Source organism: Rhinopithecus bieti, unplaced genomic scaffold (assembly GCF_001698545.2).
Source record: "Rhinopithecus bieti isolate Rb0 unplaced genomic scaffold, ASM169854v2 scaffold_15252, whole genome shotgun sequence".
Taxonomy (NCBI): Eukaryota; Metazoa; Chordata; class Mammalia; order Primates; family Cercopithecidae; genus Rhinopithecus; species Rhinopithecus bieti.
The window spans coordinates 968,312-987,650 of record NW_016808399.1 but is presented as its reverse complement, the minus strand read 5'-3'; the positions used below and the strand labels follow the sequence as shown (position 1 = coordinate 987,650).

General features: G+C 36.1%; 1 protein-coding gene across 1 annotated transcript in view; it reads left to right on the top strand.

Annotated features, from left to right (window-relative positions):
• ADGRV1 (adhesion G protein-coupled receptor V1) overlaps positions 1-19,339 on the top strand; it is a 566,041-nt gene that overhangs the window by 228,357 nt on the left and 318,345 nt on the right. The window contains 5 exon segments of the mRNA XM_017886717.1: positions 748-1,155; positions 7,435-7,619; positions 12,071-12,320; positions 12,852-12,991; positions 14,528-14,688. Of these exon segments, the coding sequence (XP_017742206.1) occupies positions 748-1,155; positions 7,435-7,619; positions 12,071-12,320; positions 12,852-12,991; positions 14,528-14,688 (1,144 nt within the window).

Here is a 19,339-nt window from a genome sequence, read left to right as displayed (position 1 = left end):
GTGCAACCTGTATCTTCTGCTACAATAGTAGGTTCTATGAATGCAGGTATTCTGTTGTTCAAATCTACATCCGTAGTATGCCACTTGGCTTGTACTAGGAGTTTAACAGTTCTTGGCTCAGTAGTAAATAAATGCACATTCCTTTGATTCTTCCTTGACTAAAGTGTTCATGCTTCATGTTCCAAAACACTTTTTCCAAGAAAACTTTTCAATAACCGTAATTTGAAGAATAGCAGAGGTATATATGTCCAGGACCCTACTCCTTAGGATATTTCTATATTTGAGTGTAAACGTGAAACCAATTTCTTCTACTTCCTCCTTCCTCCCCACTGCTTTCTCTCTACTCTCCCCAGCCTGCCCCCAAAAATTTCTATGTGACAGTGAAAATATAAATATTCCCCCTTTTCCTGCATACTTAAATTTTGCCACATGTGTTATTTGAAGCCCGATTTTCAGTCACTGTTGGAGAAATGAAGGCAAGAGTGACATTTCTGGTCTAATTTGCTTCCTTGGTCCATTTGAAGGCATCTCTTTCCTAATCTCATCACTATATATTATGTATTTATCTCTCTAATTTATCTTAGAAGATTATAAAAAGTATAAAACCCCAAATTTTGGTAGTACTGTTGTCATCATTGCCCTCCAGTTTGTTTAAGAGAAACTGAATTTGTTTAAGAAACAAGAATTTGTTTAGGACAAGATCAGAGGTGTCATAGATTCACTTAAATGGTGTTGTTTAATTTCTAGGAGTTGAGGAGTGCTGAAACAATTGGTCGTACTATCATATCTCCAGCTATTTCTGGGAAGGATTTTGTGATAACTGAAGGTACATTGGTCTTTGAACCTGGCCAGAGAAGCACTGTATTGGATGTCATCCTAACGCCAGAGAGAGGATCTTTAAATTCTTTTCCTAAACGCTTCCAGATTGTCCTTTTTGACCCAAAAGGTGGTGCCAGAATTGATAAAGTGTATGGTACTGCCAACATCACTCTTGTCTCGGACGCAGATTCGCAGGCCATTTGGGGGCTTGCAGATCAGCTACATCAGCCCGTGAATGATGATATTCTCAACAGAGTGCTCCATACCATCAGCATGAAAGTGGCCACAGAAAACACAGATGAACAACTCAGTGCCATGATGCATTTAATAGAAAAGGTAAGTTCTTGTGAATATTAGCACTTGGTTTAGTGAAATTTTGTAAATTTAAAAACCCGAGTAAAACCAAAATTACATTCTCTTTTAACATTGGTTATTATGAAATTATGATAAAGTTAGATTTCTGAATATAGAAATAGAATGCATCATGTCGAACACTGTCCTCTTGCTTGGATATGACTGATGCCTCTTTGGAAATCTCTGTCTTAGGCTTAGAGAATGACCTAGTGCAGTAGTAAAGACAGTCTAGTGCCTGAAAAAAAAGGCTGCAGAGGTTGGAAGCTATAGGCAGTTGGCGATTCTGCAGAAACTGGCCAATTAACTTTGTAGTTTGAGCCTCACTTTTTTAGTCCATTAAGAAAAGGACTTGAACTAGATTATCTACATAGTCCTTCCAGTTTAAATGCCATGGAATAGGATTATCGCCCTCTGCTTGTTCTTTGGTCTTCACGGGCACTGAAAACTCACAGAAAAGAAAAATTAAGAAATGACTAGATAATTTCAGACTTTCCGTTTGGTTTAGACTTGTACAAAACAGATTTTATTTTAAACCTATTTACTTATACCTCTGCAAATGATGGAATTAAATGGAGATGTGAGAGCCTAAGAATATAAATTTTGAAAGATATCTATGAAGTTATTACTTTAAAAAAGCCTCCTTTAAAGGTTTACTTTGGGCTTTCTTATAAAGATATTTCCTATCAATATATTTATATAGAAGAATGTTTTGAGTACATACACATGAGTGTATAATTACTACATCTCTTACATAGTCACCTTTAAATACTTTAGATGTTTACAATGGAGTTTTAGATGGTCATGCACTTTCCATCTGGTGCTAGCTCTTAAAATACAATGCTTGAAGGGTAGGAAAGAAAATTATAAAGTACAGAGGTAAAAAGAGCAGACCATGGCAAACATCTTATAAAGCAAAGGAAAGCAATTCCTATTTCATGCAGAGAAAATTCTAGCAATAAAACTCACTCCATAAAATATTATTACTTGAATTTTCTAATGGCCCAATGGCATAGAACAATGCCAAGTTGTTTTTGTTCAGGGAAAGAGAAAGAATGTACAGTAATTACATTTTAGGGAAGAAAACAGGACCTCACTTCATATGATTTAGGGAAAATATATGGAAATTCTGCTACTTTTTGTTCTCGATAAGTTATGTGTGTTAACCAAGTTATTATTGGTTAAGAATCAACACTTACTTCAGTAGAGTTGTCAGATAGTACATCTTGACTGTTACTAGTACTATCATGAATAATACAATTTAATTATAAAAGTAGCTCCTATGGGAAAATATAATAAACTTTTTTTGAGTAACCATTAGCAAACAGTACAGTTTTCTCATACATGAAGATACTTAAATAAATAACCTGGGAATACTTGGAGGAATAAAATAAATTTTAAATGTTATAAAATATTGTAATATTATAAAATATTGCCTGTAATCCCAGCACTTTGGGAGGCAGAGGTGGGTGGATCACTTGAGGTCAGGAGTTCAAGACCACCCTGGCCAACATGTGAAACCCTGTCTCTACTAAAAATACAAAAATTAGCCAGACGTGGTGGCACACGCCTGTAGTCCCAGCTACTCGGGAGGCTGAGGCAGGAGAATCCCTTGAACCCGGGAGGCGGTGGTTGCACTGAACCAAGATTGTGCCACTGCACTCCAGCCTGGGTGACAGAGCAAGACTGCATCTTAAAAAAAAAAATCGTATCAAGTAAAAACATCAATTTGATTCTCTCTCTCTCTTTTTTTTTTTTTTTTTTTTTTTTTTTTTTTTTTTTTTTTTTTGAGAGGAGATCTCGCTCAGTTGCCCAGGCTGGAGTGGCCCTGGGCGCCATCTCGGCTCAATGCAAGCTCTGCCTCCCCGGGTTCACACCATTCTCCTGCCTCAGCCTCCCAAGTAGCTGGGAACTACACGGCGGCCCGCCCACAACGCGCCTAATTTTTTATATTTTTTTGGTAGAGACGGGGTTTCACTGTGTTAGCCAAGATGGTCTTGATCTTCTGACCTCGTGATCCGCCCACCTCGGCCTCCCATACTGCTGGGATTACAGGCGTGAACCACTGCACCCGGCCTGAATTCTTAAAAGAAAATGACTAATATTTGATTTCAACTGAAGCCTTCTTTGCTCTGGTTATTTTCAAATCAAGTTTTTGTCACTACTTTTTAAAAAATAGAATGGTATAATGTACTCTCAAATTCCTTTTTTATATGTACATCAATACTGGAATCTATTGATTTAACTGACTTATTTAATAATTATAGAAATATATAATACATATGTACATACAGAAAACATATAAATAAAATAAAAATTCTACTAACACAGACTTCAGTAAATGGAAATTCATACCTTGTTCTGCAATAAGAAGACTCAATATATGGACACAACAGTTTTCTGTAAATTAACCTATAAATGCATCGTAATTCCTATCAGTATATCAGTAGGTTGTTTTGGGGTTATTTTTACATTGATAAAATGATACTAAAGATTACCTGGAAATGTAAACATGTAAAATGGGCAGAACTTTCCTGAAAAGAAGAAAAGGAGAGGGACCTTACCCTAGCAGATATGAAAACATATTTGAAATACTATGATTAAAGGGGCACTGGTGCAGACATAAACATTCACATCAATGGAATAGAACAAAAAGTTCAAAAACTGAAGCATAGATGAAAATTTTATATGTGATAAAGGTGCTATTTAAGAATCAATGGGTCGAAAATATTATTCAACAAATAGTGTTGAGATGGCTGATGTAACCATTTGAAAGCAAAAAAAAAAAAAAAAAAAAAAGAGCTGAACCTTATCCTAAACTCTATCCCAAAATAAATTCTAGATAGATCAAATATTTCAGTGTAAAACTGAAACCATGAAAGCAGCAGAAAACATGGATCAGTCACTTCATCGTTTTAGTTTAGAATGAGGAAGATCTTTCTAAAGCATCAGACAAAACCCAGAAGCCACAAAGGAAATGATTGATACCTTGACCACATACAGTTTAAATAAAATTTATCTTAGCATACACCAAAGCAAAGTGAAAAGACAACTAATGAGTGTGGGGAACATTTTTGCAAATACACGTGTGATGAGAATGTTTATTTCAGCATTACTTATTATAACAATAAAAACTGGGAAAAATGATAGCCATTATGAGGGGCCTAACTAAATGAATGCATAAAATATATTTAAAAATGCAAGAAATACATATTTAATATTTTAAACATAGCAATAATAATGAGAATAATAAAACAAATACTGAAAATGTAGATTATCACATAAAGATAAGGTTCCAAAATTTACCAAATAAAAATAAGGAATGCTCAGTTAAGTTTGAATTTCAGATAAGCAACAAATACTTTTTTTAGTATAAGTATATTGCAGATACTTATTTGGGACATATTTATACCAAAAAGTTTTTGTTGCCTGTCTAAAATTCAAATAAGGTCATTTGTACTTTACCTGGCAAACCATTGATATATGCCATATGAAATTATATACACTCTAAAATAACCTCAAATTAAAAAGGACAGAATAGAACTTCCAAGTACTGGAAGGTACTTCATTCTATAAGATCTTATATTTTAAGTGAAATTGTTTTATATTTTAAATTTTATTTTCCCCAGATTCTGAGTTCTTTGAAACAAAATCTATTCTATCAAGCATTTCTTTTAAAAAATCTCACTAAATCTGAGGAAATATTATTACACATGCTAGAAGTGGCACAAGTATTGTACTGAAAAAGAGCATTAGCTTTAAATGCCTCACTATAAAGACTTTCTATATGAAATCCAGCTGTGGGTTCAGGCAAATTTTTGCTATGACAGAATATTCTGTCCCCTGATTTTCCCAGGCATAGTGAAATAAAAAACATTTTAGAAGTTCTCAGTCGCCTTAATAGCAAGAGCAGTCTAAAACCCCACCTGAATCTGATATGCTAACTTTGAATTTCGTCAGGTTTTGATTTTGTGGTTATCAAATCTTGGCAAAGCCCATCAGGAGGTGTTGACTCTAATTTTTTGTCTGAAACACTTGAAAGAGCACAGGAATCATTAGCTCTGTAAAAGTTTGATAGACTATCCCCTACTTCCAAAGACCTCCATCTGTATCTTCTATCCTGACAACTTTTTAAGTTTTTTTCATGGTTGATTCAGGTCTTCTACTTGTTCATAAGGCAATTTTAATAATGTTGGGAGTTCTTTTGTTGTTTGTGTAAACTGGCCTTGTGGAGCCAGCCTGTTCTTTTCATCATATACTTTTTAATAATAGGTACCTTATATTTCAGTAATTAGTTTTTACACTTGATTTATTTTGTTATCATACTAACAAGGATTTTGAGTTAACTTTATATTTTACTGGCTGGTTTTGTGTTTCACGCTTGAGGTAATTTTGACTGACTTGTCTGTGAACTGAGCCAATCCAGGTGGTTGCTTTTGGACAAGCAAGTGGGGAATGTTGCCAGGCAGTGTAGGACAGCTGTCAGGAGCACCTCCTAGGCTTCATGGTCACCAATTGTGTGAGAACAAAAAGGACAAGTTAGTCATCCTCCTTCTGCCTTAGTTCCCCTAACTGGAAACAAAGATAATAGGACCTTCCTCACAGGTTGTTGTGAAGATTAGTTGTGAGAAAGTGCCAAAAACTACAAGGTCCCTGCACTGACTGAGTGTTATAGAAATGGCCTTTTTGTTTCAGTTTTGTGTACTTTACTAAAAGAAACTTTCTAATTTTTTTTTTTGAATATGAATGAAAGTGTGAGTAGCCATAAAATCTCTGGATTACAACCTTTAATTCTTACAATTCTGCATATATTGCTTTTCTGACTTCTGACATTTCGTTTTAGAAAAGTCAGAAGTTAAACTAAATTTTGTTTTCTGTTGGTAATTTTTTTCCTATCTGGTTTCTGGTATGATTTTTTTTTACTCTTGAAATAATATTTTTTAAAATCACCGAGATAATATCTGGTGTTGTCTCTTTTCTAATTTTCCCTAGTATAAAAGCAATCTCTACATTTTTAGACATGAATATTTCTTCAGCATATTAAGGAGCTGTGCTATTTTTGGCCTCTGCCTGCTCTTTTATATATAAAATTGTATCTTAGGGATTTATCAAGAGTTGTCCTACTAGCCTGTTGTCTTTTCTCTAAGTTCTGGGAGATTTTCTTGAGCTTGTTTCCATTTATCATATTCAGTTTGCTTGTTTCAGTATCCAGTGGTTGTGATCTGTCTCCATTTGTAATTTTGCATTGCTAAATTTTATTCTGTGTCTTTTACATTTCCCTGTGGGTTATTCTCCACTCGGCCTTACTATCTGGGAGATGACTATTCTTATAAATGCCAATCGTGAGCTCTACTGCAAGCTTGGAACTGTACTAGATTACAAAGTCATAAAAAAAATGGGTGACATGATCCACTTTCACGATGAGCTTGAAACAGACAAATCATTTCTAGGTTGTCATAAGTTCACTGATAAAGGTACATGCAGGTTACAAAAAGAGTGAAAATGTAGGTTGGTAGATGGGGCATAGTGTAAGAATCATAGAGAAAGTGATGACTTTTAGAGTTTGAGGAAGTAATAGGGACTTATCAGAAGGTAATGGAGTAAGTGGCTTCACACCAATGCTTAAACAATAAAGATGTGGTCCCCCTTCATTCTGGAGTTTTCCTCCTTTTTTTCCCCTGTCTCTCAAAAAAACAAATAACCCAGTTTTTTGGGGTTTTTTTTAGTAGGAAGGGTCATACTTATTGAAAAAGGCAAAAGTGGCCGGAGCTCTTAACTAATCTTGAAAAGGATTTTCTCATTTGGTGCTTTAAATATTTAGTGATTATGGTAGCTTCTGTTTACTAAAAAAAAAAATTTTGCCACTATTATAAACAAATATTCTTGAGGTATTTATTTCCTTATTTGTTGGTCAAAAGAATAAGAATTCCTGGGATAGATGTAAAAGTGAGACTAATTTTAACTCATGATGTTAATTATTGTAGTTAAAATTAAGTAATCTGTGCAGCCATTTAGGACTTTATCTAATGATTAAGTAGAAAATATTTTGGTGATTATGCCTTTTCTTTATACATGATTATGTCTTTTCAACTGCATATATATATATTTGAAATACAATTTTGATACCAATTTCTCTTAAATTTTCTTATGTTTATCCTTACTAATGTTAACAACTATTAATAAAGAACACACACATATATATAGCGTATAATTTAAGAAATTTCTTTTCATAGATATATTTTTATACTTAGATTCTTTTTCCAGATAACTACTGAAGGAAAAAATCAAGCTTTCAGTGTTGCCAGCCGAACTCTTTTCTATGAGATTCTTTGTTCTCTTATTAACCCAAAGCGCAAGGACACTAAGGGATTCAGTCACTTTACTGAAGTGACTGAGAATTTTGCCTTTTCTCTGCTGACTAATGTTACTTGCAGCTCTCCTGGTGAAAAGTAAGTATCTTTTAATATATTAGCAGTACTTTTATGCATTTTCACTGTTTACAAAGCAACATGTAATGCAAAATGACATTTAGATGATGTAACTAAGAATGCATCGTACCTCTTGGGCAGTTGAAGTTAATTATTTGAAGGAAACATAGCAGGTACATCAAAAAAATGAATGTATACTGTCAACAATATATTCCACTTATTTTGAAGTGTTTTTTTGAAAATAACAAAGTCTTACTGTTTACTCTTATTTATTTAATGAGTGAAAGGTACATTCTGAATAGAAAAAAAAAGTGATTTCAACCTTTAGGAGTGTTTTGATGTGCTGTTAACTGTGCTTCCCTCAATCACAAACAATTGTAATTGTTTTGTCCATTTGGAGACAGCTCTCAGAATGTTGTTGAACTTCAGGCTAGTTGTCGGAAAGCTAGCAAAAGGAAAAGGAAAAAATAAAATGTGGCTCATGTTCATTATTAACTACATAATTAATTTTATAACTGTATGTTAACATACCTCTCTGTACTATAGGTACTATACTAATACCTTTATATTAACTATATATATATATATTTTTAGACGGAGTTTTGCTCTTGTTGCCCAGGCTAGACTGCAGTGGCGGGGTCTCAGCTCACTTCAATTTCTGCCTCCTAGGCTCGGGTGATTCTCCCACCTCAACCTCCCTAATAGCTGGGACCAGAGGCGTGCACCACCACACCTGGCTAATTTTTGTATTTTTTGTAGAGACAGGATTTCACCATGTTGCTTAGGCTGTTCTTGAACTCCTGGGCTCAAGCGATCCACCTGTCTTGGCTTCCCAAAATGCTGGGATTGCAAGTGTGAGCCACTGTGCCCAGACCAATGTTAGTTCCTAGGTCACAAGACATACGAAGTTCAAAGAGATAGTCAATCCAGATAGAAAAAAGTTATAAGAGAGAACAAGGAATAAAATAATAATAATACAAATGATATTAATTATACCTCTGCTATAGTCCTGACACTGATTTAAATTGAACAATATTGATTGCCTTTGTTAATAGGTAAAAACAGTATAATGAAATTTCCATGTGGTTCAACCTAATCCTTGCTAAAAGTTGTGCATATTATTTTGTCCTTACAGAGATCATTTTAAGTAGCTATTCAGGATTTGAGTGAGGGCTTTTAATACCCCTATTTACAGATGTAGTCACTAAAGCTAGAAATCTTACACAGCTTGCCAAGTATCACACAATTAGTTCATGGTGAGGCCTGGACCCAACCTCGGGCTTACTTGAGTCTACAGCCCCTGCTGGACAGCTGTGGTCAGAATAGATTGTAACCACCTACTTCATAGCAAAATCTGCCTTCTCCAACCCCATGGCTTTGAAGTGCCCTAGACTTTCATCCCAGATCAGTTCTAATGTGTGACTTGAGGTAAACGTACAGAATCAACATATCCCTATACTCTACTCTTCCTTTAATTTTGATGAGCGGGTCCTGGAAATTGAGGTTTTCTTAATGTGCAAAATCAGAAAAGCATCAGAAAAGACTCACAGGGGCCTTTTGAAAGGATTCTCCAATCCTCACGCCCACTCCTAGACGTCCATCTGAGAGCAATGATTAGCAGTTCGGCTCCTTAGTGCGTCTTATAAATGTCTCTAATGCTGTCTTCAGAAATCTCTGAAATGGATCATTTATTTGCTTCAAGTAAGTTTACACTCACTGAGGCCACCGTATGCATTTGTGTGTTTGTGTAGTCAAGAATACCTGTCATTGTTTTCCCCTGTTGAGCTATGTTCAACTATTCTGTTCAATGAAATCAAGCAGTTCATAGCTTTGTAATCCCCACAATCTCATTCTTCTTTTCCATTTTCCCCGTATCTCTATAATAACACCAGCATGTTAAAATCACCAGGTTGTCTTAGATGTGAACCATCTACCTTGCTGTGCACATTGAGTCCCATATCTGTGCCTTCAAAGGCCCAGTGAAAACTCAAGAGCATATAAGATGTACAAAAAGAGTGGCCTTTTCTGTTTTGTTGACTACTGTATTTCCCAGGCCTAGAACAGTGTGTGGTATGTGGTAGATTCTCAGTGGTTACAATAAAATGAGGGAATAGAATGAGTAAATGAATCAACATGTTTTCTGCCATGTGCTTCCACTAAATAGACTTACTTTCCCTTTTGAGTTGTCCAGGAAAAGGAAACAGCATGTACAATGACAGGCAGGCAAGAATTAGCATGGTATGTTTGGGGAGATCATCAGTTTTTTAAAGATTGAACATGGAGTAAGCTAGGTAGGGTGTGTGTGTGTGTGTGAGAGAGAGAGAGCGAGAGAGAGAGAGAGAGAGAGAGAGAGACAAAGGGAGAGAGAGAGAGAATGAATCAAACTTTGGATTTTAGAGACATTATGTTGAGAAGAGTGTTAAAGGTTAGAGAATAGGGCAAAGAAAGAAACAGGAAAACCACATAGAGGATTACTGTTCAGGTAAAAGAAGATGAGGACTGAAATTAAGGCAGGGACATGAGAGGGTGGTACCTTGAAAATAATTAGGTGGTAGAATTAATATGAAGATGACAAATTGAACACAGAAAATGAGAGAGCTCAAGACTAGTTTGTTTACTCAGGAAGCCCTAAAGATGCTGAACATTCTGATATGCATTATTTATACATTGTCTTGAGCAGTATCAAGGGTGTCTGCTGAGAATTAAGCATTTAGGGAGTGAGCAGGGATATTGAGAAGAATGATGAAATCTAGAACAATCACTTGGAAGCCAAGTAAAAATAATGCCAGGTGGCACTGAGGGTCCAACTGAGGTTGGTCACTGTGAATTTGCAGTGGTGCCAATCTACATGTCAATGTGGGAGTTATCCCCCCTCGTACCAACCTAGGTATAAAGCAGACTGTGAGATTGATCAGGGTGAGTGCATTTGAGGGACATAGGTGTCACAGGTTAAGGTGTCAGGGAAATTATGATTATCAGCAAATAGGAGGGGTCAGGAATTTGTCATGCTTGTGTCAAGGTAAGGTAGAGTCACTGCACATGGTGGTGTTCTTAGTTTGCCAAGATAGCAGAGTCCCTGACTGGACTGACTCTGAGTAGATGACAAAGGATGGGAGGGGAAAAGGGATGTGGAGTCTTGTGTCTGAGGTTCACTGATCTCATCCACATTGTGTCTGGTCAGGGTGTCTGCAGTGACACCTTTTAGGCTGAGAGTCACCATTGACTTCAGATTAAAAGATGAGATTTTGACAAGCTATGGTGGAGGTGGAGGTGGAGGTATGTGGGGTCCATACAAATTGAGGTGTTTCAATAGGAGGCATGGACAGAGGACCTAGAGCCCCTGGTGAATAAGTGGATTCAATTTGAAGGCACCAATTTGAATAGGATAGCTGAGGTTACAGAGGAGATTTTTTTTTAGAGAGGATGTATCACTACAGGAAAAAGTTGGCCCTTACTCTTTCTTTTCCTGACTCAGTTTAAAATTCTCTGCTCCGTTTCCCACATCTGGGGTCTTGACAAGATATCATGTAAATCTATGATGTAGTTATGCATACTCTACATCGATTGTGACATATATAACTTTTAACATTTAATGCATAAATCTTATCCTAATATTCTAATATTCTCTCAGCTTTTCCAGGCAGGTTTAAGGTCTGATTTATCTATGTGTCTCCTGATTGTTTGCAAACATGATGGGTCAGCCAACAGGATGCATCTGATTCTCTGGGGGACTGGTTATAAATATAAATTCCTAGAACCCCTAATACCCTCCCTGGGTAGGGATTCTGATTTAGTAAATCTGCAGTGTAATCTAGAAATCTGTACTTTAAAACAAACTTCCAAGTAATTTCAATGCACACTGAGGTTTAGAAGCAATTTCACTGAGCCCAGGTTCTTATTATGCCTAGTAGATCTTCAAAACAGACTTGTTAAGTGAAAAAAGATCACTGTTCAGTGCTGTTTCTCTTGTCCGTCAAATAAGATTTTATTAGCCAGGCTCTGGGGTGGATTAGAAAGGCATGAGGTCAACTCTTGTTGAAAACATGGCTCTACATATATAAGGTTTATGATGTTCTTAAATAAAGCAAAGGGCTTTAGCTCAGTGGGGGACATGCTTTTCTCAACCTCTTCCAGCAATGCTGATGTGACTGACATAGAAAAGCATACTTTATAGCCACAGATTTCATCTTTATAGCCACAGATTTCATCTTGATATCCGTAAAACAGTTTTCAAAAACCCATGTTTTAGGTTACTAGGAGCATCAAGCCAGAGGATGCAGAAAATTCTGTGCAAAAAATCATGACAACCACAAAAGAACTGAAGGCACATTCTATCTACTGCTTCTGGGTTTGTTGTGTTACTGTTATACATAAAGATTAGAACCCAATTGTAATGCACTTTAACAGATATAAGTGGATATATGTATTCAAATACATGCCATTTTTACAGACCCTTTGCTTTTCTGTTGTAGAGGCAAAACCATCCTTGATAGTTGCCCTTACTTGTCAATATTGGCTCTTCACTGGTATCCTCAGCAAATCAATGGACACAAGTTTGAAGGAAAGGAAGGAGATTATATTCGAATTCCAGAGAGGCTACTGGATATCCAGGATGCAGAAATAATGGCTGGGAAAAGTACATGTAAATTAGTCCAGTTTACAGAGTATAGCAGCCAACAGTGGTTTATAAGTGGAAACAATCTTCCTACCCTGAAAAATAAGGTAATCTATCATTTAAAACACTTATATGGTTGGAATGTGATTTATATCTTTAGCAGGCACACTCGGAATGTGTTTGTTTAATCACAGTTTTGGTAAGTGATACTCATGGTGAACTAATATGAAATGTGTTCCATCTTTATGAACTATTTGTAGAAAGTTTAGTTTCTAAGTGAGCTGGAAATATTTCCTTCATGTTTTGAGTAAAATACATATTATATATGTGAGAAAAGTAAAAAATATATATCTTTCACTAATATAATATACTATTCTTAACTTTTAGTGAAGTCATCCAGTTAGAGTCAAAGTGAGTGTTGTCAGCTGAAGACTGCTGAATGACTAAGGCGGGGTAGAAAGGGCACAATGGAAAACCAATCGGACATCCTGCATGCATAAATAAGCTAAATACTAACAGTGAGAGAAAACAAGTGACTGTAGCTACTAGAAAAATGAGCTCAAGCTCAGTGTAGGAGACTCAGTCATTACACCAATTGTAAAACATCATTATATGTTCTGTTGCTTTTAACATTCTAGGTATTATCTTTGAGTGTGAAAGGTCAGAGTTCACAACTCCTGACTAATGACAATGAGGTTCTCTACAGGATCCATGCTGCTGAGACAAGAATTATCCCTCAGACATCTCTGTGTCTCCTTTGGAATCAGGCTGCTGCAAGGTACTTATTAATACATTTAAAAAATCAGAATTTGATCCTTCCCCATTTCAGTACCACTGAGCCTAATGTTTTGTACTGAGCATAGATGGTGGCCCCAGATGACATTAGACTGGAAAATAACCTCCATAATAAATAAGAGGAAGCAACATAGGAAATGGTCTAGTATCGTTCTGATGGCAAATGCAGCCCAGCATTTCAATATGCATGTAGCACATTATTTACTTCTTCATTTTTACTACTTTCATGGGATGTAGCATGAGTTCTGCCCAATTCCGATAACCTTGAAGTTATCAGTAAATTTATTGGGCAGGAAAGAAATTCCTTCTTTTACCATTTCCATCTGGGCTTGTGGTTCTGGAAGCTGATGCCTTGTGTTTAAGAGGAATCAGCAGGAATTTATAATTCTAGTCCACATGGCTTGGAGTACATTTTGAGATTAAATCCATGGACACAAATGGAAAGGAGAGAATGATTCTTTCTTTGAATCTCCTCGGCCTCAGGCCTCAAGTTTTGAGCAGTTTACAGTCACTAGGAGATCAGTCAATGCTGCAGGATCAGGCAGTGCTGGCCTAGAAGGGTCTAGGGTTCGTGCCAGCTACTTGATTTTGTTTATTACTGACTTTCAGCCACGCAAACTAAAATTCTAAATAGGTGTAATATAATAGCTTAGTTTGGTAACCAAGTGTCCTCAAAAACACTGAAATTTCTACTTTCTCTTAGAAAAATTCCTCTTGAAATTTCTTCCTAGGTTTAAGACAGATCTTAAACCTAATACATAGATACTCTGAAATCTTCAATATATAATTAATAGTGAATGTTTCAAGCTGCATCTGGAGTTTGGGTCAGGAAGTTTTAGGTCCTTAAAAAAGTAAAGAAATTAAGAGGCATTAAAACGGAAGAGTCTCAAGCGATAGTCACTGAGGAAGGCTTAGAAGGCATGGCATCAGATACAGTGTTTGCTAAAATCATGACATGGTTTTTCTGCTAAATTAGCCAGAATTCATAAAGGAAACGCTTGAAAGAAGCTTAGAAAACATATACATAAGTCACTCCAGAGTAGAAAAAAATTGAGGAAGAAATCTTAGAAAACCATACAAGTAATTGATATGGTTCAAAATACAAGGACTTGTGGAAAAAAAAAAAAAAAAAAAGAAGAGTAAACACATATCACAGCCATGTTCTTGTAGGCATTTTGAATGCTAGAGAAGAGTGCCTTCTGTTGAACAAGTCGAGTAGGTTTGCTAGATTAGGTAGGAATTTATACTGCCCTGTTGAGAGGACAAGCTCCTTTGGTACCAGGAATGCCTTCAAAGCTTTGGTTGGTATTTAGGCTGCTTCTGAAGACATCCTGTGGAATCTGTTATGTCATGTTCTGGACAAGATGTTCCCTTCACTGTTTCTTCTTGAAAATGTGGTTTACTTAAGTATTGAGTAAAGAACACTTAAGTTCAGTAAGCTATTTTTTTCTTTAAAAGCCATCTCAACACCTTAAGTATTGATGAAAGAGGAAAAATGACTATTGTGTTTTTGCCCTAGCTGGTTGTCTGACAGTCAATTTTGCAAAGTGGTTGAGGAAACTGCAGACTCTGTGGAATGTGCCTGTTCACACATGTCTGTGTATGCTGTCTATGCTCAGACTGACAACTTGTCATCATACAATGAAGCCTTCTTCACTTCTGGATTTATATGTATCTCAGGTCAGTGACAGTATTTTTGAATCAATAGTTATAAATGTTTATGAAAATGAAAATCTGTTTTTCCATAGTCCTTTTATATATGCAGGATGCAAACATACCATAATTCCATCAGCACTAGGATAAAGCAAACTTTTTCATTGTCTTATTCATTAATTCATTCAACAAATATTTATGGAGGACCATCTCTGTACTGAGGATACAGTAAAGAATGAGATGCAGTTTCACCCCTAAAGAGTATGTACTACAGTGTAGGATAGAAGCTAGATAATAGTTAAGGAAAGGCTATAGTTTACAATATCATGGTTTAGAGGGCAGGTTCTGCAGTTACAATATGATGACTATGTGAGATAGTAAGAAATACATCCAAAGAATTTTCAAAAAAATGCATGCAAAGAATTTTGTATTTTTATTGTTTTTAAAGCTACCCCATGGGAAGATTTTGTATTCTACAACTTAAGAGTTGTGAATATGCCAACCACTGTGTTAAAAAATAAATCATCTTTCACATTCCACATCTAGGCCTCATATTTGGCAGTAAGAAGAAATTAAATTGTATTAATGTCTGTCAAACTATTTACCTACAACTTAACAATAGTAGTATTATTATTTCCTGTATTAATGATATGGTTGGGCATCTGAGAATTCCTTAAACTATAATTCTATGCCCCACCCTCACCCATTCTGTGCTCTGATTCTCTTCTTACAGCCCCACAACTTTTTCTATGAACAAGGTGCTATATAGTGAATTAAATTAAGAGCTGGGTATAGGATAATGGTTAAAAAATGCAAACTTTGGAGCCAGACTGCTTAGGTTCAAATCCTAATTATGCTGTTAGCTAGTTGTGGGACCTGGATCAAATTACTTAGTTTCTCTGTACTTCATTTTTCCCACACATGATATTTGATTACCCATTGTATCTATGTAACAGGGTGGTAAATATATGAAGTGAGACTTTTTTAACATTCTGCTTTAGTGATATTTTGTCTGTAAATGTGATTATTATTGAATGCATATCTCTTGTATTTGGTATGCAAACAGTCTCTAATAGTCATTATCTTTTAGGAAGTTTTTCTGGAGATAGAATCAAGTAATTAATTAATATTCTTTGTTCTGGTTGCCAGTCTTTCCAATATAACTTTATTTTATATACTTATAAATTTTCTTTAATGTGTTTTAATTCTGAACCTAACTTCAATTCAATAGCAAGACATTAACTTCTTATTCTTAATATCTTTCATAAAGGATGACATTTCTTACTTAATAGAATCTTCTAGGTCCATATAGTTCCAAAATCAGATGGAGACATCCTGTTTTACTTTTATGCTAATATATTTAAAGAGCAAATCAATTTTATAGAATGATGAAATAATATCAAAAGGTACAATGTTAAAATACAATCTAGATGTCACTTTAAATGTTTCCATCGAGACATAGGTTTATGTGCTGCTATGACCCACAAAATCCCTTGCTTGTTCCCAAAGACTGAATATCAAAAAAAGAAGGAGTTTTAAAAACTGAAGAGAGAATGTTATCCCGATTGTATAGAAAACTAGTAGGACTGACTATAATGGGTTTCCTGGAGAATCGTTAGTAAATACCTGTGTATATTTTCTGCAACTTACTCTAGAAAAGGCTACATGGATTTGCACATGTATTTGAGAACACTTAAATGTTAGTATCTGCTTTTATCACTTTTGACTTGGCGTCATATTTGAAATTATTTTATTCCCTCTGTCCATGTCATATTGTTATGTAATTGCATGTTCTGTCGATAAGGAGATACAAAGTCTTGTCTTTGTACCTCAGTTTCGGCTCATCCCTCAGAGCTGAATGAATTCCCATCCCTCTGATGGATCCCCAGGAACCAGAAAAGAGAATTTTATATATCTTATATACATATTCTTTATATATCTTATATACATTTTCTATAATTTAGGTCAGGACACATCGAATATCCCTGTGAACGTGATAGCACTTTGCTAGTACTTTTCCTGAAATACAGCAATATACAATTAGACAGGAATTTAACCTTTTTTTTTTTTTTAACATACAGAGTAGATCACAATGTATGGGTCCCAATTCTAGTTTGCAGTTCTATTTACTATACTAGAGCAGAACTACCCTAGTGTGTGAAATAGTTGTAAAGGCCAAAAAGCTTACCACTTCTAAGCTTAGAAAGATGAAAGGAAAGGGCATATACATGTGACTTAAAATTGTAAACTAGTTTGCCAACTATCAGAAAATTAAGCTAAGATCATTCCTTGAGGTTAAAATGAAAGGACAAATCATTCATTGTTGTGTGCATTAGAGTGCAGCATTATGGAACTCAACACAAAGATGGCTTGGTAGAAGTATAACTTAAAATAATTAGATAATAAAGCCATAATTTTGTAGTATAATTATTAAGAAACTTAGCATGGTTTGAGATACACATTGCTATTTTGAGGATGTCAAGGAAGCCTACTCTGCCTTCCCATAACTCTTTTGATATTGTACTATCAAAGATAAGACTATTGGTTAGGCTACTGCATTGAGTTTGACTCTGAATACAACTCTTATAGTCTTGTAATCTTTTTTTTTTTTTTTTTTTAGATGGAGCACCACCATACTTGGCAAATTTTTGTATTTTTTGTAGAGATAGGGTTTCGCCATACGGCCCAGGCTGGTCTCAACTCCTGGACTCAAGCGATCTTTCCACCTCACCCTGCCAAAGTGCTGGGATTATAAGTGTGAACCACCATGCCTGACCAATATGGACATATTATTTGGGATGAGTTTGGCTAGAAGTAACAGATGACAGCTCAAAGATATCTTAAACAAATGGACTTAGTTCCCAGATTGATTAATTCAATACCTTAATGGTGTTGTCAGGAGCCCAGGCTCTTCTCTTTTTATCCTCAAAGATTTTTTTCCCTCAGCTTTGTCTGTACATGATCTTAAGTTGGCTGTGGCAACTCCAAGCATCACACTAGCAATGTCCAGGCTTGCCAAGGGAAAAGCTCTTATTTGGGTCCAGTTTTAACAGCAGTGAAAACTTTCCTAAAAGCCACCCAGAATGTTTTCCCTTGCATCTTTTTGATCAGAATTATATTCTGTGCCCTTTCATAACTAGTCTTTGTCTTAGAGAAGATCCAGATAGAAATAGAGAGACAAGCACTGAAAGAGCAGCAAGGGTTTATCTTTCTGAACATTGCCCAGCAGTCCCTGACATATACTAGTTCATTGGTTGTTTTGTAGAGATGGTGGGAGTGAGGCAAGTGGGCACAGGAGTTGCTACTATTTTGCTCAGGCTGGTCTCTAAAACGTCTGGCCTCAAGCGATCCTCCTGCCTGAATCTCCCAAAGTGCTTGAATTACAGCTGTGAGTCACCACACCAGCCTGACATACAATAGTTTTAATAGATGTTTGTTAAGTAAATAAATACACAGTATTGATCTGATGATATCCTCCAATAATGAGATGTATTTTTGCTATGTGTCAAGTTCATACTTTCAAGTGCCGTACCATATTATTGTAGCCATTTTTAATAAAAATTATTTTATTTATTTTGAGATGAAGTCTCTCTCTCTGTCACCCAGGCAGTGGTGTGGTCTCGGCTCACTGCAACTTCTGCCTTCTGGGCTCAAGCGAGTGTCCTGCCTCAGCCCCCTGGGTAGCTGGGATTACAGGCACGTGCCACCAAGCCTGGATAATTTAAAAAATTATTTTAAAATATGGCATATTTTTTCTTGCTTTCACTTAGGATAGTTTAACACAACACTCTCCAACAGAGTTTTCCAGGATGATGGGGATATTTTACACTGTCTCGTGTGGTAGCCACTAGCCACCAGTGGTGCCTGAGCCCTTGAAATATGGCTTATACAATTGGAAAACTGAATTTTTAATTCTATTTCATTTTAATTAATGAAAATTTAAATTTAAGGCTGGGTGCTGTGGCTCACACCTTTAATCTCAGCACTTTGGGAGGCCAGGAGTTCAAGACCAGCCTGGGCAACATAGTGAGACCCTGTCTCTACAAAAAGCAAAAAAAAAAAAAAAGGCCACGCATGATGGCACATGCTGTAGTCCTAGCTACTCAGGTGACTGAGATAGGAGGATTGCTTGAGCTCAGGAGTTCAAGGCTGCAGTGAGCTATGACCATGCCACTGCACTCCAGCCTGGGTGACTGAGCAAGACTCTGTCTCTTAAAAAATAATAATAATAATAGTAATGAAAATTTAAACTTAAATGCCCACATGTGACTAGTGGCTATTGTATTGAACAGCGTTAAGTTCAACCACCCTGTTTATCTGGAGGGTGATCTCCTGGCAACCTCACCCCTCCTTTCTTTTCAAGGAAAGAATAACTCCTTTCACCTAATACACAGAACTTTTATACTGTAAAATCCTTCATGCTGACTTTTGTTCACACTAGAAATCTTTTTTTTTTTTTTTTTTTTTTTTTGAGACAGAGTTTCACTCTTGTTGCCCAGACTGGAGTGCAATGGTCTGATCTCAGTTCATTGTAACCTCCACCTCCGGAATTCAAGCACTTCTCTTGCCTCAGCCTCTTGAGTAGCTGGGATTACAGGTGCCCACCACCATGCCCAGCTAATGTTTGTATTTTTAGTAGAGGTGGGATTTTGTGCCTTTAGCTTATTAGTAGCAGTAA